Source organism: Caretta caretta, chromosome 6, assembly GCF_965140235.1.
Source record: "Caretta caretta isolate rCarCar2 chromosome 6, rCarCar1.hap1, whole genome shotgun sequence".
Lineage (NCBI taxonomy): Eukaryota > Metazoa > Chordata > Testudines > Cheloniidae > Caretta > Caretta caretta.
In genome coordinates this window covers 40,136,292-40,161,392 of record NC_134211.1, presented here as the reverse complement: position 1 = coordinate 40,161,392, position 25,101 = coordinate 40,136,292, and the positions used below count along the sequence as shown (strand labels likewise).

Sequence of the window (25,101 nt, the reverse complement as noted above, 5' to 3'; positions counted from 1 at the left end):
TGTTATCTCATTACTGTATAATGATGAGCAAGTAGAGAATACAGATATACAATCATAGTATTATGAAGTGTGCAAATTAAACATGAAATACACATTGCTTTTTAAAAAACAGAATCAGTATTTTTATAAAGGTAAATAGAATATTATCATCTTCTGTGCTGAGTGCAGTTAAAATATAATATCAGTAATGGTATCTTGATAACCATGTGAGTCCTTATGTTATAACAAATTATTCTAGTAAAATAGGGCACCATGAGTTCAAAAATGTGCAAACGCACAGCAACAGACTGAGGAAGGAACATTGTGCATTATTTATTGGCTATATCCTAAATAATTAAAGAAACGCTAGTCATTAGTTAAAAATTAAAGCAGGTGAGGGCCTTGCCAGCAGAGGGAGCAGTCATGTCTTCATCAGCTTCCAATCATTTTCCCACCTACCTCAGCTTTTTTCCCAGCAGTCTCCCATCTGGACCTAGTTTTGCCAGCCTGCTCCTGATGACAGCCTATAATTTTATACTCAATAAGGGATTAGTGTAAAATTATTTTAAACTTTATTATTTTTAACCTGCCACTTGATTACAAAAAGAGCTCCATGCTCTGTTTGAGATTTATGTATTAGTAATTATTTATGTAGGCAAGAACTGTGCTTTGACTATCTGTGAATTACATACATTCCATTTAAGGATCATTTAAGGATCTGATGTTGCAGAAAATCCAGCCGTTTCTAAATTGGTAAACATACCACAATGAATTTTTTCAGTCAAAATGAGAACAAAAGATGCATTTTTTTGGGTCATCATCCTTTTAATCCTGTTTCTATAATGAACAATTCCCAATGAGAATATTAAAGATTTCCTTAAGTCACGCAGTTTGAAATACATGCTGTTCAGCAATTTTGTTATGATTTTCAAATATAGAATGAAAAAACAGATTCAAAATGTGGTTGTTAGATGAGCCGAGTTAAAATTTCGCATACATATTTTATAGCTTGCTATGAACAACTTGTAGCATAGGATTCTTGTTTTTAAAAAAACTGTTCAAAGTCAGTGTCAATATTACATTTTCCAGACAATTAGCAAAATATAAATAACATACAGTCGTTTCCATCAAATGCCTTTCTATAGTATAGATGAACAATTGCACTACTTAAATTTACTGTATGTGAAATATATTCAGTGTAGAGACAGAGTTTAGAAGATAGCATATTATTAACATACTAAAACTGTGTAATAGGAAATCTACTGAAGTTATGCAATCATCGACTTTATCAGCACTCCATGCAGGTGCAGGGGGCTGCTCACGCAGAGCTTATTGCATGTTCAGAGCCATAGTTTATAAATGGGGGCAAAAATTTGTTCTCTCTCTGAAGAGAACTAATGAGTTCTGTGCATTGTGCTTAATAGGAAGTTGCGTGATCTAGCACATAGGGCACCAGACATAGAATCAAGAAACCCAAGTTCTGTTCCCAGCACTCCCATTGACTGGCTCCATGGCTTTGACAAGTCACTTGACTTCTTTCTACTTGTTTACTTATCTTACAATTAGGCTTCTGGTGCTAACCTGCCTTTGTAAAGCACTTTAAGATCAACGGATGAAAAGTCTTATGTAAATAGATTTTATATGCTGCAATAGTAACTTTATTTGTCTTGTTGAGCGCCCTATCATACGAATGTACTGTACAGATAGATCCCTGTATTTCACCAATAGCTTTTGGCACATGAAATAAGAAGGAAAAAGAAAACCAAAGCTGAAACCAGTCAGTTTGAGCTCAAAGTGTGTATATGTTTCTATGCCATGTATGTAAGGCAAACAAGAAAGTCACTCGCCTTTCATAGCAGCTGTGAAGTTGTGATCAGTGGAACTGTTTTGAATAGTGAACTGGCTAACTAACAAGGATTCTCTATGCCCAGTACCAGAGTAGGGGTTTCCCGTCGTTCAGAGCTTTCATCTTGACATTGAAGAGATCAGCTACTGCTGATTTAGTCTCATTAGTCCTGCTGAAGTAGAACCAGAGTGTAAGGGAGAAAGCATACTAATACTACCTTCTCAAACCAAGTTTGGATCAGTCCCTCAGGAAATTATAAAGCTATTGGGTGACATCAATGCCATTGGGTGACATCAATCCCAATACCAAATGAATTCCTGTCTCTCCTGATTGGTGAAAATCTTTGAAGGATGTCTGGATCTGTTACTGATAATATCAAAGCTAGTTAATGATCCCTTGACAGAGGGCAATGTACTTGTAACTCTTAAATAGGTTCAAGAACGATCCCAGAAATTGTCATCTATTCTTAAACTTCTCTTTCCTGCATAGGATTATTGAGAAGGCGGTGATGGTAAAACTCTAACAGTGACTTCCACCTATATAGTTCACACTGGTTTTAAGGGATAGTGATGGTTAGCTCTTCCTCTTCCCCAAGTGTTCTCCGCTGCAGAATCGTGAAGTGATATCCTGAATTTTTGTTGCCTTTCTTACTCAAAATCTATGTAAGACTACTGGGTGAGAGACTCATGCTCTACAAACTCAAGTGCCATCAATATATAGATGTCCCCTGGTTCTACACGTCTTGCAGGTCTGGACTTCTTCTGTAGTTCCTTTCATTGTGTGATGATTGGATGAAGGGAAACTACTAGACTATTCATTACTTCTGAATGCCCAGAGAGCAGCAGAAGCTATAAATGCCTCTATTATCTTCAGCTGGACTTTTGATTGATCATTTTTCCTGAAATGCAAGCTTACTGAAAGTGATACATGCCATTGTCATTTCCAGAGTGGACTACTGTACTATATGTAGGGCTGACCCTAAAAGACCTTGGAAGTTGCAGTTGGCACAGTATGCAGAAGCTTGCCAAATGAGCAAGATTCAGGAACAGGAACACATCTGTTCTCCCTACACTATGTGTGCTCCACACTCTGAGACAGATGCCAATTCAATTCTGTTTCTGTTTCAAGGTCTTTATATTTTATAGTTGAGGCTGTGTTAGGATCTTAAGTGGATAAGGCCCTGATAGCTCAGTGATTGCTTTTTTTTAGCTCCTCTCCTTGCCACATCTGCTTGTGCTGAGGTGGAACTCTGGAATATAGACAAGGTTTGAAGGTTTTGGTGCAAGTTCTATGATTATGGAACTCCCACTAGAGATAAGACTAGGCCCTAAATTTCACCACCTTTTAAAGCAAGTTGTAAAACTCAACTGCTAATGTGGATGTTTCCCAAAATAACTTAGTCAGACATGCCTGACACACTTCTGCTGGAAATTAATCACCAGATCTACTCACTATAAGGAAGTTGTGGAGGTCTTCCTTCTAGAAGATAACTAAAATATTTTTAATGTTGTAGAGTTTTCAGAGTCTATGATGGTTCAGGTTATAACAATATATATAACAATATAAATAGGCCCTGACAACTCATATTCATCCCATGACACATTCAGTAGGAGTTGGGTGTTTTAATTCTGATCTCCTAGCTAAATTTTTACTTCGGATGTATCCAGTATTTTCAATTATGGTATTAACCCCTTACTGCTAATGTGCACTGTTAGTGTTAATGTGCACTACTGAATTCAATTCTGTGTCCTGTCACAGACGTGGCTGCATTTCAGTGGTATGTGAAAATATATTTCCTTGTCTACCTCACGTGGGTGTTGTCACAGTTAATTAATTTTTTTTTGTAAAGCACATTGCTCTACAGATGAAAGATATTATATACACGTAATGTATTAAAATTAATAACATCATTATTAAAAGAAGCTCTAACAGAATAACACAAAAACAAAATTCATAATTAATACTACTCTTATGCTTTGGTCAAATGATACCTTCCACATTCCCTTACCATTTTTGATGAAGATATCTAATGTGTTTAGGTGTGTGAGTTTTTACTATAAGTATTCTTGCTTTTCTTTTCTTCTGTTGGGCACATGAAATTATTTGAAAACTATTCATAGTATGATTGTAAACCAGTATAAACTTGACATGAGTGCAAACAAAAATTAGGGAACATATGAACAATAAGTAAGGCCTTTGCCATCAGATCTATGTCAGTAGTCCCCTACACCTGGTCATAATCCTAGTGAAGGCAGTGTAGGGCTCTTCACAAGATGGCGGTCTGCATCAAATTGCTGAGTTAGGGCCTTAATCTTGTATGTTCATTTCAGAAGGCCACACAGATTTGTGGAAATCCCCTGGAATATATTTTTCAGGGCTTCTGCCATTTACCAGCTGTTGTAGAGGTGCTTAATCCATTTGATAAATAGATTTTTACATATCAGTGGCCTGATCCCAAATTCTTTCTGCATCAAAAATGCAGAAAAAAGTTAGTAGGAATTTTGGATCTCCAAGCACTGCAAGAAATGCAAATTCAGCTTTAAAACAAAATAAATGCAGCATTTGTACTTGCTACAATTTTTAATTATAGTTAATATACTTATTTAAAATAGACCACTTTAAAAATTTCTCTTATTTCATGGATTTATAAATGGTAAAACAAGTATTGTATCGTTATAAAATTAGTACCAAAATCTAATCTCTAATTGAAAAATAGCCTTGTTTTCTCTTTTCTATTGGAAAATAGCCAAGTGATAGTTTAGGGAGAGGAAACTTTTAAAAGCATTCTTTAATTTTTATTGATAATCTAAATTATATGGGTAATTTTATGATTTTTAGTAGCGGTAATTAATAACAAATGGAGATAAATAATTTAGTTGTTTAAGTATTAATAATTTATCCTTTCGATTCAGCTGTACTTTGGGGATTAAGCAGTAATGACAAGTAGTAAGTGCTGATATATTGTGCAGGTATTACCATATTATTGCACACATAACCTTTCAGAAAATGTCAAGATTTATTTATTCTAAGGATTACACCGAGCTTGTTTTTCTTACTGCCCTAACTTAGGTTACAACTGCTATAGTATCACTAGTTAATTCAGCTCCATGACAGAGAAGGTAATGCGTGAGAAATAAACACATGATTGTAATAGTCATAGTCTACTTTGGATGCTGTGCTAAAGGCTTAGGGAAAGTACATCTAAATCTGCTTTTAGTTCAAAAGTCAAACACTAATTTAAATATTTTTGCCTAACCTAGCTCCTTCTGATTTATTTCTGTACGTTTCATATCCTTTTCTGTAAAGGGTCAGGATTTTAAAGAATCACCTATTGGTGATGGCAGAAATCCATACAACTACAGATTTAACTACTATGGAGACCTACAATCGCTTACACGTCCATTATCAAATAATGCCTGTTCAGCTACAAACTTTTATGGGAGTATCCCCAATCTGTGGGGATAATAACTAGTATTCCTTTGCTTGTTATGCTGAAATCTACCAACTAAATACCATGGACAAAAGCAGCTAAAATGTAAATGTTGAATGACTGAAAGTTTCGTACTCTTATCCAGGGCTATGCTGCATATGAACTGTGTGTTAATTCATTGTTTTAAATAGTTTTGTACATCCATTTCTAATTATTCTGTGGTTTCTTTAATTAACCTACGTAGATAATGAAACACTTTTTAAACTTTTTTTAATTTGATTTTGATTCAATATATACACCCTATATCATGATTTAAAGAAACTTAATGTTGGGGTAACTGCAATGTCTTTCAGCGGGGTGACCACCAAATGAAGTCCCTCTCACCAAAGGACACTTCTAACCTTTGTTTGGAAAGAGACATAGTATTCCAGTCCTTAATTTCAAATGGAGCATAGAATTCAATGTCAAAAATTATCTTCATACAAAGATCATAATGAAAATTTAAGTTTCTGAATATCTTTAACTTTGTAAATTTAAAGTTGTCACAATGCAGTTAAGTAGGCTTCATGACACATCTGTAATGTGAATGACTAATGTTCCTGTTTAAATGTATAACTTTATGTATAAATCCAGTGTAGAAAAGCTGATGTTACTTTAAGAAGCTTAATTTTTTAGTTTTCACCTATGTTCAATCAGTGCAATACAAAGAATGAGAATTTAAAATAATGTATTGCATTCCGTTTTCCTGCTTTTTAATTTCTTTTAAAATGGGAAAGTACAAAGCAAAACATAGGTTTGTGCTGTCTGGAACTGATGGCTATTTGGAACCTGGGAAATGTTTGACTTCTGGAAGGAAGGTTGAGGCTCATAATGAGAAGGGAACTAGTAGGATTTGCAAACTAGGGGTAGCAAAGTGGGTCAAAGTAGTTGATTTTCTCTAAGTAGTTAATCCTGATGAACCAGGATTGCTTGAACTTTTTTTTTTTTTTTTTTTTTTTTGGTAGGTGAGGGGGTGATTCCAGAAGTCTATAGTCCCATGAAAATAATGTGCATATGCAAACTCAACATATATGGCCCTATATATTTATATGGCAGTAGAATTCCATATATGCTTATGGTCCATACATCATTTTAATTCATCCCCAATTTCTTGAAAAATATTTCTTTAAAAAATAAACATACAGAGTGACTGAGGACTACATAAATGCCAAGAATGAAGGAATATGACAAAGCAACTTTGGAATTGTCTGAGAAGAAAAAAATCCTATAAGTTACAATATATTTTGTTCACACTCATATTTAATAATGACTAAATGGATTTTCTTCAGATTTAAAACAAAATACACCTCCCCTCTCCCGTCCCCGCCCCCCCCCCCCCACACACACACACATATTTGGCTTGAGACCAAGCATTACAAATTTCAGTCGAGAAGAGAATTTCTGGCTGCAGTTATGATTAGAATCTAGAGTAGAATGGAATACCCATTCACTATGGGATTGCTACCTTGTTGCTATAATAATTACATTTTGGCTGAAGTAACTAATTTAGAAAAATTGCAAAGCATCTAGTAAATCAGAGAACTTTCCAGGATTGTTTTATGTAATTTAAAACAATGCCTCTCCTAGTTGCCAGCAAACTAGTTTCCTGATTCTCTTCTGTCCTGGCTCCATTCCTAGCCATGCCATGGCTCATCTCCAGACCTGCCAAGTTTCTGCCAGAAGCTGGTGGGAGATTTGTATAGGGTTGAAGGAAGATTTGGAGCTCTGTTAAATTTTCAAGCCCAGATGGGGCAATGTGATTTGTGTGTTTTATGTCAGCATGCCATACATCACAACTATCTGTGTGCTGACATAAGCATTGATTGGACATTAATATGCTGAACTTTGAAAACTGGAAAATATGTGATATAAACAGATCTTTGTCAACAATGCCACAGAAAGAAACATGTTTGTGTTATGACAGTTCTATGCATAAAATGTATTCATCCTCCAAACCAGAAGAATGCTTTGGTATATTTTAAAACAAAGCTGACTTGAACAAAAAAGCGCCACTCCAGGAAAGCAAACCTATTCAAGCCGGCACTTGAGCATGAACTTAACTTAAAGCATTTTCTTAAATCCCATTGAAGCCAGTCGGACTTAACTATCAACTAAAAGTTAAACATGCTTAAGTGCTGTCCTAAGTAAGCATGGACTTAAACATGTACTTAAATGCTCTCCTGACCGTTCCAAAATGAGTGGCTGTTATTTTTATAATTTCCATTTTTTTGCATGTTGTGGTAGTCTTGCTAATGCCTGAGCATCTTCTGTACCTAAAATAGCTTTACCACACCATTTATAACATACAGTTTACCAAAATGAGCATATAATGGCCTTTGATAACTGTTTTTAGGTATCAGAGTAACAGCCGTGTTAGTCTGTATTCACAAAAAGAAAAGGAGTACTTGTGGCACCTTAGAGACTAACCCATTTATTTGAGCATAAGCTTTCGTGAGCTACAGCTCACTTCATCGGATGCATATGCTCACGGAAGCTTATGCTCAAATAAATGGGTTAGTCTCTAAGGTGCCACAAGTACTCCTTTTCTTTTTGTTTTTAGGTATAGTATGATTACGAGTTTATTTCTTCCTTTACTATTAGTTTAGTTTGTATTTGTTAATATCTATGTGGTGTTTTTGGGCAGCTTGGTAATACAATAAAAATAATATTCATAGCCTGCCAAAGAACCTGGTTTAGACAAAATTCTAGAATTTCCAGTGTCTGGATGCTCAGAGCTCACTGGTCACTACACTTCTACAATTGCTTTTTCTTTTTCTAATTGTCCTGTAGATTAGCACTAGCAAGGGCCTCTGAAGTATAGGGTTAATGTATAGCATTATTGCTGGCCAGATAGTAGTGGAGTGTGAAAATGTTCACAAGTTCAGCTGTAATTCTGTAGTAGTATGTGTCATTAGGGTGTGATGTAATAATGGTGTGAGTAAGACATGCAGTCAAACTTCTTTATCGTAGTGCAAATGATTGCATAGAATTTCCTTCTAACCAGTAAGACACAGTACAACAGCAAATTACCCTTCACCATGAAATGACTTCACAGAGATCTGGCTCCATGTGAAAACAGGCTATGTTGGCCCTACACAAGTGGTGGCTTTGAAAGGTCAGCAATCCACAGGTACATGGGGAGGGGCATTATGGGATTGGTGAGTTTAGTCCTGCTACCCCAAACAGATTGGCCTGAGTGGAGCAGGAATAGGTTATTTTTGGGGTGAAATAAACATGGTTTTCAGACACTTTCCTACCAACCTTAAGAAGAAACATTCACCTTCCCCATGTGTTTTGCAGGTGTCTCAATAGTCAGGTAGTAGGCTATTATGTTGTTAAATATGGTATTTTAAGGGATATTGGGTTTTATATTTTATATTTTTTTAAATTAAAACCCCTATACATTGCCGTGTAATATGCTTTATCTGTGACTGTATCAATATATTTAGATCTACTTTTGTTTAAATATTGGATGTAAATCATTGTTTGCATTTGGGAATTTTCTGATATACAATATCAAATCTTTGAATAGCTGATAATCTCACATGATGGTGATATTTACAATAGCCCTTTCTCCCTAAGTGAAGGGCACATGATTAAGAAAGAGAATCAGGATATGGAAAAGGCTTTAGAATCAGACGATGGCCTAATTCCTCCTACCTGAAATGGGTATTTGGGGGTAATTATTTGGGCCTGGTACTTTCTGAAAATAAGGTGGGTATGGCATGTATACACAGTTATCAAGGACAGAGTATAAAAACTCTGGGGACTGCTTTAAGATAAGCACATTGATTAAGTTGAAGCATTCTGCTTTTCACCATAATTTTATCATATTTTACTGCTCATCATATAGTGGTATCTACAAAGAATCTCTTAAGCACATTTTGTTCTTCAGTTTAATATGGAGGTTTCCATTCTGGTATCCAGTATGCATATTTCTCTGTCTTGTAAAATTCAGTATTGCATTAATGTGCAAACAGTACATCCTGATTTTAGGATACATGTGACGATACACTCTCAGATATCAAAGGAGATTTAAGCCCAAAATATCACTACTAAACCGAAAATATATTGAGAAATGGAAATAGGTACTACTGTTTTTTGGATTTATATGTTCCGCAGTGTACTTTCTGATTCAGAAGAAAAACAAAAATGATTGGAAAAATATTTTGCTTATTATTAATGATATTCTTTATCTTCTATTCTAAAACATGTAATCAAGTAATGCATTTTGGAAAATACTGCAATATCATGTTTTAATACATTTTTCAGTTGATGAGGTTTTCAAAGGGACAAGTGGTAGTTGAAAGTCAATGAAAGTTAGCTGCCTAATGCTATGTATGCCTTTGAAAATCTTTCTAAATATGAATAAATGCATAAATCAAAATGAAGATTTAGAAAAAGTATGGAATTTAGTTCTGAGTCAGCTCTCTCTCCATATCATCTTAATTGTTTTCCCTTAGATGCAGGTTACTAGAAGCTTTTTTAGTTTCTGGTTATTTTTAGGTATTGATGACCTATTTTCACTTCAGTTTGTCATTAGAAGACAGACTTACTACTCTCAGAACATTAATTATCTTTTTCGTCACAGAGGATGTATATTTTGTTTCCATGTTTTACAGAATAAAGCAATTATGGAACGTGTAACAAACTTGTCAGATACGGTAGTTGGTCTTGAATCATTTATCGGCTCTGAGAGAGAAACCAATCCATTATACAAGGATTACCAGGGTAAGTTCCATCTTTAGCAATGCAAAAAGTCTGCATGGAGTGCTTCTAGGGCACTTAGCATCTTACTATCCTATTGGAGTATCTACTATAAAGTAGCATTTGATTTCATTTTGGAATATACCTCTTAAATGTTACTCCTTGCTAACCAATCTTGAGTTAGGCAATTTTTCAGTAAAGTGCATTAAGACTGCAAAGGAAACATGGCAACTCCTTGCATGTTGTCAAGCCATATTACTGAGGCATGGCTCAATCAGATGTATATCTCAACAGGCAGGCTTTGGGGAATTCACATACAGGGGAGGCTTGGCAATCATCTGACCAGTGAGCTGAACTTGTCGTGAAATCAATATTTCTGATCTGCCAAGTTTTAAATAGAGAACGTGAAAAAACATGATATATTTAAGCGAGTGAAGTACTAAATGATGCAGTATGCAAAACTTTGTGTTTGAAGATGATGATTTACTGTTTACTGTTTTTAATTATGGCAGTTCTTCCTTCAAAGGTATTGAGTATGGAAATGAGTGAAGGTAAAAATAAATATGAAACTAATTTTTGTACAGAAACTTATTATTCCACCCAGTCTTTCTGGTGACTTATTTTCAACATGTGTAACAGTGTTTAATCATTGGGTTCAGTTAACAAAGATTTATAAAAGTTTGGGTAGCAGAACTATTTAAATTCTGAAAGATTAGAAGATATGCATAGCCTAAGCAGTGAATAACAAACAGTTTTAGCTAATCCAGAGTGGTGATCTGTGTGCGCATAAATTACCGCTATTATTATTGTGATACTACTGTAGTTCCATGGAAACCTCTAGTCTAAAGACTGAACTGCCTATTTGAAGCCTGCTGTAAGCATGTGAAAATGTGGCAATGTTTTTCCATGCTAGAGCACAGAAAATGAAGCAGAAATGGTATTGAAGAACACTTTATACTACTGTATGTGTTCAGGCTGCAGTTTCATAAATCAGAGCAAACCTTTTTTTAAAAGAAAGAAAAGAAAAGAATGTACATTTGATTATTAGAAAAGAGTGGCTGAAAAAATGAACAAAAGCTACTGCAAAAATAATTTGCCTATTGTATAGGCCCTATGTGGCATTTTTGCATTCTAATACAGTTCTGTTAATTTAATATAATAGAACTTATCTTAATAGTGAAGGAGGTCTTTAAGAAAATATATGCCTTTCCTATCCTGTATTTCCTTTAAGAACTCATGTTAAATACGTTTTGGTTTTTTGTCCCAATAAATAATACTAAACATAAAAGCTTTACTGGGTTTTATTTTCTTATAGGTACTCTTTATCTAAAATCCTAAAAATTGATCAGATTTTATACGATTGAAATTTTTCCAATGGTTTAGGGATGTGGTTTCTTTTCCTGAAAATTTCTTTGTAAAAGATGCATTATTCGCTGCAGATAACACAAGGCTCTGCCTATAGACAAAGTTCAATAGAATGTTTTGATGACATTGCTGCATTTATGAATAAATCCTAAATTTATTGTTTTGTTTTAAAGCCTACAGTTTTGCATTAAACTTGTGAAAAGTAAGTAAAGATTGAAGATGGTGCAGATATCCCTTTATTAAATGTGTATAATTATATTTTACAGCTCTGTTTGTGGTGGAGCTGCTCTACCTGTACATTATGGTCACATTTTGAACTATGTAAATAATTCTTAGAATTCATTGAATGGAAAAAGAGGTTTTTGATTATTTTTATAACATTTTCCCAAGGATTTAGAAGACTTTTTTAAATAGGATAGTATTTGTAAAACTCTATTTAAAAGTGTATGAAACTTTTCCTCTTTATCTTCTGTAATTCCACTTAACAAAAAGTAAAAATTTGAAAAATACCCCACACTGGTCTTAATTTATTTCCTCGCAGTAGCCATTTTCAAGCGATAGAGCTCTTCTAAATTAATGTAATATTGAATTTGCCTCTGCAATGTTTTCATGTAGACACCTTGAATTTGTGAATATCAAATGTAGGCCAGTAATTGAGAGCATTGTAGAATATTCTTAGTTTTCAACTGTGGAAAATGACCCCTAGGTTGTTCAGACACTGTATTAGGCTGAACAAAAACCATCCAGCGTCCTTGTCAGAAAAAATCAGTTTGAGTTTCAACTGACGGAATGCAGAGCTAGCAGTGTACCTAGTGTTGTTATAAAAAATCAGAACAGCTATGTAAAGGTCTTACATGTAGAAAATTCATTTTTGTAGGGATGATGTAGGGGTTAAAATTTATCAAAGAGTGTGCTCTAAAATGCCGTGTACCACAACACTTTTAGAAGGTGCAAAATTAAATACTTTTCATTACAGCTTCACTGGTTATCAGTAACCCATAAGCCTTGTTTTGCTGGCTGCTTACTGGTGCATTTAATAAAATAAAGATCACTCAGTGGTGCCGTGGGCAGCATGCAAGGTGATAGCCATATTTGCTTACTGTAAATACAAGAGAAAATCACACACAAACCGGCTGTAGTTTTGACAAGTATTAAGATCCCTCTTTACATCTGTACTTCTGTACCAAAGTGCAATTAGTTTTCCTCGCACAAGGATTTCTGTTTATCTTATTCTGCTTGATTACATGAGTATAATCGCACCGTTTGCTTCATTGCTCCTGGTAGTAAGCTGCAGTTTAAAAAGGGGAGGATGAGTGTGTGTAAATATACAGAATTCTGCTGTAAGACTCTTTAATTTATGCATCTGGATGACAGCATTTTCTTACATTTTTTCCTCCTTTTACTTTTCCTTTCCACAAGGTTTGATTCATGTGCACCAGATTCCTCGGCTTAATAGCTTGATCTGTGATGTGTCAGGCACGAAGGACCTTGCTTTTAGATTAAAAAGGAAGCTGTTCACCATTGAGGTAAGAGAAACAGTTTTGTTTCACTATTTAGAACCCAAAAGGTGGAGCTAATTCCTATCTTTTAGTTTTGTGAAATACTTTAACTTTTGTTAATGTTCATTTAATTGTGGTTCACCTATTCAGAACAATTTTATAAAATATTACTTTTAATGTGTAGTCAAATTAAGAATGTCTCTCTAGTTGTACCAAATCAGATTATGCATAAACAGTTTATTTTGTTTTAAAATGTACATAGGAAGTAGGCCACAACCTTCAGTAACAAAGCATAACATGCGTATTTCTGAGGATGTCAGGAGCATGTTTAATTAAATGTTAATGACTTACTTGTGTTAGTGTGTGGGAAAATAGCTACATGTTGTTACCCCAGTTGAGGGACTTTAATGTATAATGCTGCCTAAAGTTGTGTGTAGCATGAGGGATAAGTGTCCTTATCAGTATTCAGAAACCATTTTCTTTGCATTACTGAAATCACCTTTAGCTCTTTTATGTCATTTTAAACACAGTATCACTTACACTAATGTCCTTTAGTAAATTTTCTACTAAATTTAAACTTTTTTCCTCTGACCTTTATACAGACGGTCCTGATGGAAGGGAGTAATACAAAAGATGTATTTCATTTTAATCTTGCTAAAGAGCAAATGAACGTAGAACTATTAAGCAATTAGAGTTGATGTATTTATTAATTAACTAAATGTTCAGAGAAGGGAGATGGCTTTTTGGATAATATGATAGTCATTGGTACAGTCTGAGCATTTTTTTAACAAAGACATAAAACAGCCAAGCAGTCCTGACAAACCATTTTGTTTAATCTCTTTTCAAATGAAAAGCTCTTAAGCAAGCCACTTGTCTTAACTGCTTGAAACCATAAAAGAGAGAATTGCCACCAATAAATTAGCATATTTTTAACTTCATCTCCAAATGACGGTCAATGTGGCTTGGCACTGCTTTGGTGTTTGGGACTTCACCCTTAAGTGACCACTTTGGCCCTTATTTGACCCTCTGCCCTCTTTAGCTGGCCACTTGATAAGGTAACTTAAGGGTTCTCTCCCTTTTTTTTTTTTTTTTTTTGCTTTCTCTTCACAATTGTAAGTAGCCCTAACCTATAAATCATTGAAAGGGCCCTATCAAGAGACAAATTAAGGAGCCCTCCTCCTAATTAATGGTCATCAATGTCCTTAATTATCTAATCCTATTGAGAGTAGTTAATAGTTAATCGGTCAGCCAGTTCTTCATTCTGGTCATCTCTGCATGATAGCTAGAAGTTTCTTGACTGGAGATACTCCCTTCAAAAGCCACTTAAAGCCAAATGCACGAAGGGGGGGGGGGGGAGGGAGATGTTTAAAGGTGATTCCTTTTCAATTTTTTTCCCCCACTTCTTAGAGAATACAGTTAAAGGAATAAAGCACCGTAGTGGTTTAGACCATTTTAACATAATTTCACTTTATCAAAAGACTATTACGTTTTTTGAATCAGTACTAGATTCATGCCAGGTTTTAGACAGAAGTTGTAATTCTTTTCAGTAACACAAGCAAATATGCACCATTATTTTCTACTATATTAAATTCACATTTACTTTATCTGTGAATTGAAATATTTTGAATTTTTCTCGCCTGGGTCAGAAGATGATTCTTCTGTCCACAAGATCTAAGGTTACCACTTTCTATTGCTGTAAAAACTAAATCAGGAGGCTCTGTATAAAGAATTTCATTAGCCAAGGGACAAAAGAGTTTGAATCAGGGGTGTTATGGAACCCTTGGAAAAAAAAAAACTGTTGCTGTAGAGATGGGTAGATGACCCACTTGAATAATTTCAACCCTCATTGTTAAGATAGGGGCCCCTTTTGAATAATTTCAGTTCTTGATGGGGATAAACTTTTTGCAAACCAAGTTGAGGCGAGTCAGTCCTCTTTGAACAACTTTGATCATTATTCTACTGTGATATGCCTCTACCCATTTCACCAAACTACAATCTATATCAGCTTCTCTTCTTCCCTATATTAGAAGGAGCTGGCCAAGCACAGCTTGACTGACCAGGGTAGCTTTGGAAGGCAAGGCACTTTTGAAAAAGAAAAAAATAAATTGATGAAAAAAGTAGGATCTGGATAGAATCACTCAAAACTGGATACTACAGTTAAAATGTAATGTGTCAGCAGTCAATTCCAAATCCTTTGGCAAAAACAAAAGGTAGCAAACAATGTGCTTTACAATCAATATTGCAGTTTTACAAAAACAAAATAAACTTTAAAGGGTTAAGGACATTTGTAGAGTCTAGTTTGGGAGAATTAGAAATGAGGATATATATTTAAATACATTACAGTTTTAGACAATATGAAAGTAGCTGTGTAAAGTATGTTAAACATATCTGGGAAGGTGGTGTTGAACTCTACCTGAGCATATCTTTTTAAAACCAGATTATAAATGCTGAGGTAGGGAAGTACAGCATGTGACTTGTGACAAAATTGCTTCAAGGAAGTTTTCATCACTAGACTACTGCTTCTCAAGTGGCAACATTTGTAATGTGTGCAGTGAAGGAGGCCCCTTTATCTTCTCAAAAAAGCTGTCCAACTTCCTATTTCATCACAGTGTCAACTTTTAAAGTCACTAATGCTTTTCACATCAATAAATTTAACTACCTATAGTTTGGCCCTCAATAAAAAGGCTTAGATGTCACAAATTTTTAATAGAATTAATTCTTTCTAAGAGGATAGTAACACTTTGTACAGCTTACTACAGTTAGCATTGTTAAAGTTTTTGTATATGAAAATTTACCTAAGATAACGAATAGTCTTTTATGAGTTTCTGGTTTTTGTAAAAAATACATGGATTAAAAAGTATTCCATGGGGGGAGTACTTTTTTGTGTTGAAGACTGATACATTTGTTCACCTTTTAAAATACATACTCTGAGTGTTCTTACGGATTTACATGTTTCATTTTAAAAATATTTAGCTTAATTATTTGCAGGAAAACTTAGCTATATTTGATAAGAGTTAGAACAGTTGTACTTATCTTTCCCAAAAACCTGTACTTGTTGTCATATTTAAACATGGCAAAGTAGACATATCTAATGTGCATACCACTTTAAAGGACAAAATTTTGAAGTTAGCCTGTCTAATCCTATTTCTTCTCACTTTGGAATCTTAATTAGAAGGAGATAAAAACCATCATTTGACTAAATTATTGTCTTGAATCTGTAGCAAAAGGTATAATCCGCAATTGGGCCAATTAGTGTACCCCATAGTTAGCTATGCTGAGGCAGGCAACTTGATTAGATCTGACACCAGCCTAGTTCCCACTGTTGTTTTGCCAGGTATGATGGTCAGACTTCAAAGGGCTTGAGGCATCAGCAGGGCAAGGTTTGGAGGCCAGCTTAGGTCCGGTCGTTAATCTCTCTGCTAAAACCACAGCAGCCCTCGCACAAAACAAGCTTACACGACACAATCATGCGGTATTAAAGTTTAGGTTGAGTCATGCCAATTTGCCTTTGATTTTCTGATGATTGACTAAAAGATGGCTACATGACTAGACACACACTAAAAGTTTACTCATTAGGTAAGTTCCCCAAATATTTGAAATATTTTTTGATTTCTCAGTTAAATGATATGACAGCCTTATTCATCTTAATTAAACTTTCCAGGATAGTGTTTGAAATACCATTTTTTTTGTGTATAACTGAGTGTAACTTGTATCAGCATTTGTTAGATTTTCACATATAACATGCCTCTCACCTTCATCATAGTTTTTCTTGGTGTAACCACTTCCTTGTCATTCTAAAAGCCCGTTATACCAAAAATATTAAAGAAAACTGTTTCTAAATGATAAGCTTTTGAAATCCTACAGACCTTTAAGGAAACTTTTTTTCTTACAGTCATTTATGTTCACTTACACTTATTCACATAAAGGGAATTTCTTCATAATTTTTTTCCACTTAAATGTTGAGTAAAGTGCTCTTCTACCAATGTGATTACATAAGTGTTCCTTTCTTTTGCATTCTGATTTGTTGAAATATTGTGGTAATAGTGACATGTTTCCATTCTGAGAAAAGCCTAGGGCTGCTTTAGTATTATTCCAAATGATTGAAATTGCCATCTTGCTGACTTTCCCTTAGGCGGCTTAAGGCCTGTTTACTTTAGTATTTATTTTGCATGTTCCCTCTGTGTTTGGCTGGCAGGACATCATTACCTGGTTTAATAAGACAGTTGGAATAAGATTCTTATTCTTTTGTTATTGTATGGTTGTCATAAACTCCTACTATTATATGGTTACAGTTAATCATTTAAGAAATTCAGAGAAATGTTTAGAGTTGAGAAACTTCATGAAAATAATCTTTTAAATTACTACTGTTTTGTTATACACCTGATATATTTTTAAAGTCTTCAGATAATGGCCATTTATTAGATTTACAAGATAATTTTTGTTCCTTTCTTGTGCAAATTTTGTCTAAGAATATCTACAATTGTTGTGGAAAAAATAGACTTTTATTAGTTGCAAACACTCTGTATTCAGACCTGTACAAATAGGAAAAAAAATTAATAGCTTTAAAGGATGTATAGTGCCTGCACAAGCTAGAGGATAAACTTTAGATCCTGTGTGCAAAAGACAATTCTGTTTGAAGCTCAGTATCATAGCTGTGCTGCAGTTCCACATATAGCCTAATAGTAGTGAGTTTCCTGAACTCAAGGGTCACATCGCTCAAAGGTGTTCCGTGAGGGAAAGAGAGGAAAATATAGAAAAGAATTAGAGTACTCTTGTGGCAGTAAAGTAGCTACTATCTCAATGGCAGGCATTTACAGACTGTTCTCTGAAGCACTCGGCATCAGTTGTGCATTCTTTTAATGTCATATCCATTGCTGCTAAAGGAAAAAGTTATGAATTTAGGAGAGAGTCTAGAAAAGTGTGTGTGTGTAAGAAATATGTGAGTTCCCTACAGCAATCAAAATAATGGACTTTCTTTTTTCACCACCTAAGGAAGTTTTATATTACTAGAGGTGAGATGATTTCCAAAACTGGCTAGCTCTTCCAGGTGTCAGTTGTAACTACATAGTCACTTCAGTGTATGTTACATATCCGTTAATTATGTTAGGAAATTTGTAACGTGGTGGAGTTTTCAAGTTACCATGAAACACTGCTTTTGAGGGTCTCTTCTTGAATCCCCATACTTTAACCTTTTTGCTGTGTTCTCCTCTCCCCCTTTTTTTCCTAGACATGTGCTGGGTTGTCCCAGAGTGACATCTTCATTTAACCAGAAGGGATTGCTGAAAGCCAAACCAAAGCCATTCCCCTTCCTCAGGAGCTGTGTCCTGTAGCACTCCCAATTTCTGCTAGCCCAGGAATGAAGGGATGAGCTCAAGACCTGAACTCTGAGCCTCAGCATGCCTGCACTCTGACAGACCACTATATTGCTGAACCAGGCACCCTAAAATATTTTGCAGTTATTATCATAAATGCATTGAGAACAGTGATGACTGCATATTGACTCAGGAGGATCATATTGCCAAGCTCTTTTTGCTGATGTGAAAAATTAATCCTGTCATCAGTATATATGGCGAATATCTATGTAGGTACAGAGAGATGTACATCTTTGAATAATAGTTATCTGAAAGTAAAATTATATATATATTATATACATAAATCTACATCTGTTTGAATAGATATATCATCTATTCCTAAGCTTCTTTCTCCAAGAAATTCTCCACTCAGAGCAGCCTTCACTGATGATCATCTCAATTCTGATTGTATTTCACTTTTTTTATAAAGGTGCATTATTTTCTATTTTATCAATGCAAATGAAATTAATGAAAATGATTTCAGGCAACATTTTTAAAGAAAACAGACCATAAACTGTGTAAGTATAAGAACGGTTAGAAGCCAGAACATAATCACTTATTGGAATCTTAGTCAAGTTATAATTTCCTCAGTATTGATCAAAAAGACTCAACTAAATTCCTGTTTATTGGGATGAACTTCTGGCAGGTATAAGTCCTATATACAGTACACTGCATATACAATCATGTTGCGGGATCCAGTTTCCATATAAACAAGACATTCCTCCCTGTGTTTTAAAGATTGCGCTAAAGTATTAGTATGATTCTTAAAACATATTGAGGTCTCATTACACCTCAAAATGGAAGCTGACATTTCTTTGGCTGGAGGACAACCATGTTGTAACTTGATCCTTTTACATGGATGTACTTTGAGTGTAGACAGCACTTCACTTAAATTTTTGGTCAAAACAATGAGGCTATGAGATTTTCTTGAGTGTTTCAGAAAACATTGCTCTTTGATTTACTAGTGATATAAAGCTTGGGTAGTGGCTACAATCTAGGGGCTTGATTCCCCTTTGGAAGCATGTAGGCTTGGGGGAATCAGTTGAAACATAGTGGCTGTTCTGCATGCTTCCTCCCTGTTCTTGAACTGCTCCCTGCCTTCTCCTGAACATCACACAGTTGAGATTCCACTTCAGCTCAGAGGCTGGAAGGTGGCAGAAACAAGGAACTCTGGCTATACACCATGTGAAGAAAATACTATAGTAAATTGTAATGGAGATTAATGGTAGTCCAACCAGAATTGCTCCAAATTGCTACATTCATGCACCTGCCCATTTTCTCCCACTGCAATAATTAAGATAGATATTCATTTTGTTTTTTAGAAATGTAGATGGAAAGAGGGTAAGCATAATAGCATTGAAATTTTCTTCACATAAAATTAAATGTTACCTTTCTTAAACAAGAGATCCTAATCAAAATGTATACCCTCATAACTCCATGTTCCATTCTACGTTATTTCATCTAGTAGCCAGTTCAGGTTCTTTTTACCTGATATAGTGTACTTCACTGAATTGTTTTGTCAGATGCTGTCAAGCCAACCTACCATTGTTAAAGAAAATCAAACTAAATCATTTTGGCATGAGCCTTCCAGGAATAAGGCACAGAATATGAAGGGTTTGATGACATCAAGGATTTGATTTCAATATTGTAAAAGACTGCCTGTCAAAAATGTATTACATTCTTTCAGATAATTTCAAGAAATAAATGGGTTTAAAATTCTGACAGTACACTTTAGGTAAGGTTTGGGGTTATTATTTTAAAATTATCATTACTTTGGCTAAAATAATACTTGAAATGAAGTTCCTTTTAAAAAAAAATCTGAATATTGATAATGTGTAGAAACATGAGAAATCAAGTAATAAGATCTTCATACTGCACTGAATTTAAAACTGAACAATATTATTGCAAAATGAAGTAGAAGATGAAATTCCTGAATCTGAATATACTACTAGACATTTTAGTTTACAAAATTCTGCCAATATTTGTCACCAGTTAATATTAAGTAGTCCTGGTTGATATTGACTGGTCAGTTTGGAGATTGGTGCATGAAGATAATGTAGCAAACATCACCAGAAAACTGAAAAATACTAACTTCTAGATAATGTGTTTAGCTCTGCAGTATACTGTATCTTTCATATTTTAACAGAATTAACTTTCTGTTTATTGACAGGGAGAGAGAATTTCCATTAACTTCCTCAATACTTTGACACTTGAAATGTTGTAATGCAATGTTTTTGCAGTTCCTTTTTAATAAGCTGAAGTCTCATTCATTTTTATTTAAATAAGTTATTCTTTTCTTTAGAAATATTGATACCAATTTGTAATGTAGTTGTGTTGCACCACTGGAAGAGCATGAAACAAAGCCATGTGTGTAATTAAAGGTCACTTGGACATATTGTAATGGACTACGGGTCAGTGCTACAGCATGAAATGCCCTTGTTCAGTCTGTAAATAGATGGGTCCGTTTATCTTGTGTTTCCCATACCAAAAAAGGACATTGACACATTCCCAGTTTATTAATATAAAAAAATACAAATTATGAACAAGTTGAGTAGACTAAAAGGTATCTCTTTGATACACATATTGTTAGTAAGAATAGAAAATACCTTATGTATCTAAGAGCATGTCTATCTACACTGGGAGTTATTTTTGAATAGCTATTCCTAATTAAATATGTCTGATTAACACGGTGTGTAGATGCTCTTATTCTGGAAGAAGAGTTCCTTATTCTGAATTAGTGTAATCAAGTGGATTAAGTTTAAGAGTAATAAGGCACTTGCATTATGGAATAAGAGTATCTATACATGGAGTTAGTCAGGAATAATTAATCTTCTTTAAATTCACACCGTGTCTTATTCCAGACTAACTTTCTTTTGTAGGCAAACTCTTAGTATAACATATATTCCATACAAATGTTTACACTTTAGCATTTCTCTTTAAATCATATGCTTAATAATTTGGGAAATAGTGGAAGACTTCCCTTTCCCTGTTAGTTTAATATTCATTAATATCAGGACCTGACAACCGGCAACAGGCAACCCTATTACTTTTGGAGTGATACCGTCAACAAAGATAGAACTTCAGTAAAATTCTAAAATTTGATTTTAAGCCACACAAAATCACTGATGAGAAAATATCCTTTTGTGGAAAAACTCAATGCATTTATTGTAATTCGGGTTCTTTGGAGCTGGCTCATTTGATCCAAGCTACCTTCATAACGGGGATGAGGCCAGTGGCTAACCACAGTTTTCTTATAAAGCTTTTCTTCTTGCTTTTTTGTATCTTTGAGCCCAAGTCCTGGTGTGGGAGGATAGGTGACTCATCAGGAAGCAATTGACGGTGGTATTTTCAAAAGCAGCTAAGGGAGTTAGGCACCCAGTTCTTATTCTCAATGGGAATTGAGTGCGAGCTCCCTTAGCTACTTATGAAAATCCCATCTCAAAAGTTTAAATGCCTAAATAATATCAATATAGAAGTATAAACTATTATTAATGCCTTTAATACAAGCAACTCTCTTTACAAACAATAATTATGTCTCACCACAGCCCCGTGAGGTAAGGAAGTAGCATTATATCTGCATTTTATATATGGGTAAACTTAGGTAAAGGAAGGCTAATGAATTGTCAGAAGCCTAACAATTGAAAATCGGTGGAAGTTGGGTGCTAAACTCCATTAGTCTCTCTTGAAAATCTTGGCCAAAGTTGCCATCAATATCTACAATGATATTGCTTTGAGCTGTACAGGAATTCTTTCAGAGAAATGGGTCATAAAAAGATAGTATGGAACTAAATATTTGAGAAGTAAATTCAACAACCTGCAAAGGTACACATTCCCAAACTGAGGACTGACTATGGGAAAGTACTATTAAAGGATTTGTCAGTTATACAGAATATTGAAGAATTGTTGTAGTTGAAAACCCAGTCACCTGTCAAGGGAAAGAAAAAATAATACTGAGATTTGGTCTAGAAAGGCTTAAAATCAAATGTCCCTAGCACCTGAGTTGGCTATTGTTACACTGTTGACTTAAAATGAATAGTTCCACCTACTTCTTCTTAGTGTATGTGCAACATGCCTCAGGGACACATGACCAGGATTCGTCACCAAATTTGGTCTGCTGGTTGGATCATTAGCTTCCCCGGTTGGGCTGGGTACTGACAAGGAGTGCAGTGTGAACGCTGATCCATGCCCCCCATTCCTCCTACTAAATAAGCAACACCACTTTATTCAGGAAGTCTACTGGAATGGATGGAAGAACACAATTCAAAAACTAATATTGCAAAAGAATTTCCCATACCACTTGCCTTAAATGTTGATAACAACCCATTCTGGGAACATAGCTTCAGAATTCCCAGCAGGAGGACTCAGGAAACCATCAGGGTAGAGTCTTGCTGTCTCAGAATACTAATTACAGCCCTTTTATATAACACTCTTTGGCTTGAAAGATTCCATCACAACAAAGTGGTAGGAAAACTATACAATGGAATCATTTCATCCATTACTGGAATACAACCGCCTCTTATGTGAAATGTGACAACTGCTTAAGAGAACACAACAACACTACATAATTGTTTAGGAGAGGTAGTGAATACTTTATCCAACTGAAACTTCAGCAACAATGTAGATATAAAAAAATTAAATTCCCATATTGTAATTTGGCCAATATAGAATTTTTTTCATACTGAGTGACTGTAAGTGGTCAGAGACCTCAATTTTTCATCTCGTTAAAATGTGTCATCTCCCTTAGAACAGTGCTCCTTAATCCTATGCTAATGTGTTATTTTGCTGACTTAGAAGAAAGAGTGCCCCCTATTGAATATCAACATCTCTTCATTCAAAAATACAATAGTATTCTTTGGAGCTTTTTGTGTTAAGGATAGCCTTGACCTTTCTTACCTTGTGAGATTTGACAGAATCACAGCAAAAACTGGTATGACTTCAGGACAGAAAAAAAAGATAGGGTACTCCATGCTATTTTTTTTTAAAAAACTGCTTTACAGCCACCATTCAAAAACATTGCTTCTTTATCTAGCATAAATTGTGCAGGGAGAGGCAATATGGAGACAAACTCTATATTCTGGGATTCAACAACTTCAACCAAAAAGTTGTTGGCTACCATCAGTAGATCCTCCCATCAATGCAACGGTAAAAGAGACAATAATTAAGGCATGAATAAACATATAACTTATACATTTAGATTTTGGCTACTTCAAGTTTACTGCTATTACTCTCACCTCTATTTTCTGTCTCCCAGTTAGACTTTAAAAAAACAAAAAAAATTGGTTCGTTTCCTGTATTTTTTAGTGGCAATTTTATAAAGGTTGCTTGTTAAGCAATTTAAAGTTAACATTAATCACTTAAGATCAGTTCGTTTGTAATACCTGGCTGTGGGCACACGAGGCCCTTTAAGATGAGACAAAGATTACTTGTTGCATTAAACAGAGGCTGCCTGGCCTGCTTGTCCAGTATAACTCTGGGATGTCATCTCTTAACAATGTTAGCTTGAATTTGAATGCTGTCAGCATGTAAAGGTTCAGATCTTCTGTTGGCCACAAACCCCTTCACTTCAGACACTTTGAAGCAGGAACAGTATGACATGTAACTATCACTTCTAAAAAAATGACTAGGGATTTTGGATGCCCAACTTCTGAGACACCTTTGAATAGTCTGATTTTCAGAAGGTGAGTGCTCAACACTTAATGAAAATCATTCTCTTTAAGGTTCTCTTAACCTTATTATCAGGTTCAGCACCTAAAAATTAAGGCACACAAAATCAAGTTACTTTTTTTTTTAATTTTGGCTGTTGTCTGTTTAACCTTCCTTCCTAGACCTCTAGGCTCTCCTCCCCCCACGCACTGGGAGCAGTAGCAGCGCTATCATTAAAGTTGCAAATTAGTTTCCATTAAAAGTGCTATTTTAATACAGTTAATAACTGCATGAAACATTCACCTTTGGGACTGACTTTTCTGAATGGCAGAGCTCTGTCCAAATAAGATTTATTTATTTTAAGTTTGAGCAAAAACCATTCAATCATATAAGTGAGATGAGTGTATGTGTTGGCTGGGTGGGGAGAAATAAATTTCACCTTACATTGAAAAAATAAATCTTACCTCCTTCTCACTTTTTGTTTAAAGAAAAAAACAGCTGAAGTGGCTAAAGTTTGAAAGTTGCAAGTTGGCTTAGAAATACTCTTCTTCGTCCTTATTCTGGAGGAAATTGGCTTTGATATGACCAAGTTGTGAATGAGAGAATCAAATACTGAGTATATCTACTGGAGTATTTTTCTGTGCTAGTTTAGGGGGCCTCTCCCAGCATCTGCAGAAGCTTCATTAAGTGTTGGAACTGTGTGTGTGTGTGTGTGTCTGTCTGTCTGTCTGTCTGTCTGTCTGTCCAATGGACTAAGGTAGCAGCAGAGTTCTGCTGGCCTTGGTCAAGGATAACAGTGTCCCAGTGGCATCTAGCCAAATAGTTCCAGCTTTTGGAAATTGCACACTTTATTTGCAATTTTTTGCAAGACCGCATATAACTACACACATAAGAGGACTAGCTCAGACCTGTAACATGGGTGTCCTCTGCATCTTGGACCTCTCGCTAGGTCCTCACATCCGGACTATATCTAAATCTTGCATAACATCTGTAAGATGGCCTTTCCTAGCCATCCACACATCTAGAACTCTCATCCAAGCTCTCATCATTTTGCATTACAGCAACATCCTTTTTTCTGGCTTTGAAAAATACAATCTTGTTCTACTCATATCCATTCAGAATGCTGCTACAATGATCGTTCTCCTAGCCCATCATTTTGACCATGTGTCCCCTCTTTTGAATCTCTCCACTGGTTCTCTTCCACATCAAACGTAACCTGCTTGTATTCACTTTCAAGACCCT

At 35.2% G+C, this 25,101-nt stretch overlaps 1 protein-coding gene across 4 annotated transcripts in view; it reads left to right on the top strand.

The window, feature by feature from the left end:
- The window catches only part of ELP4 (elongator acetyltransferase complex subunit 4), a 344,771-nt gene that overhangs the window by 107,489 nt on the left and 212,181 nt on the right, over nt 1-25,101 (top strand). For all 4 annotated transcript variants that reach the window (XM_048854605.2, XM_075129452.1, XM_048854601.2 and 1 more), the window contains 2 exons: nt 9,917-10,025; nt 12,786-12,892. In XM_048854605.2, coding sequence (XP_048710562.1) covers nt 9,917-10,025; nt 12,786-12,892 — 216 coding nt within the window. The remainder of the gene's footprint in view (nt 1-9,916; nt 10,026-12,785; nt 12,893-25,101) is intronic.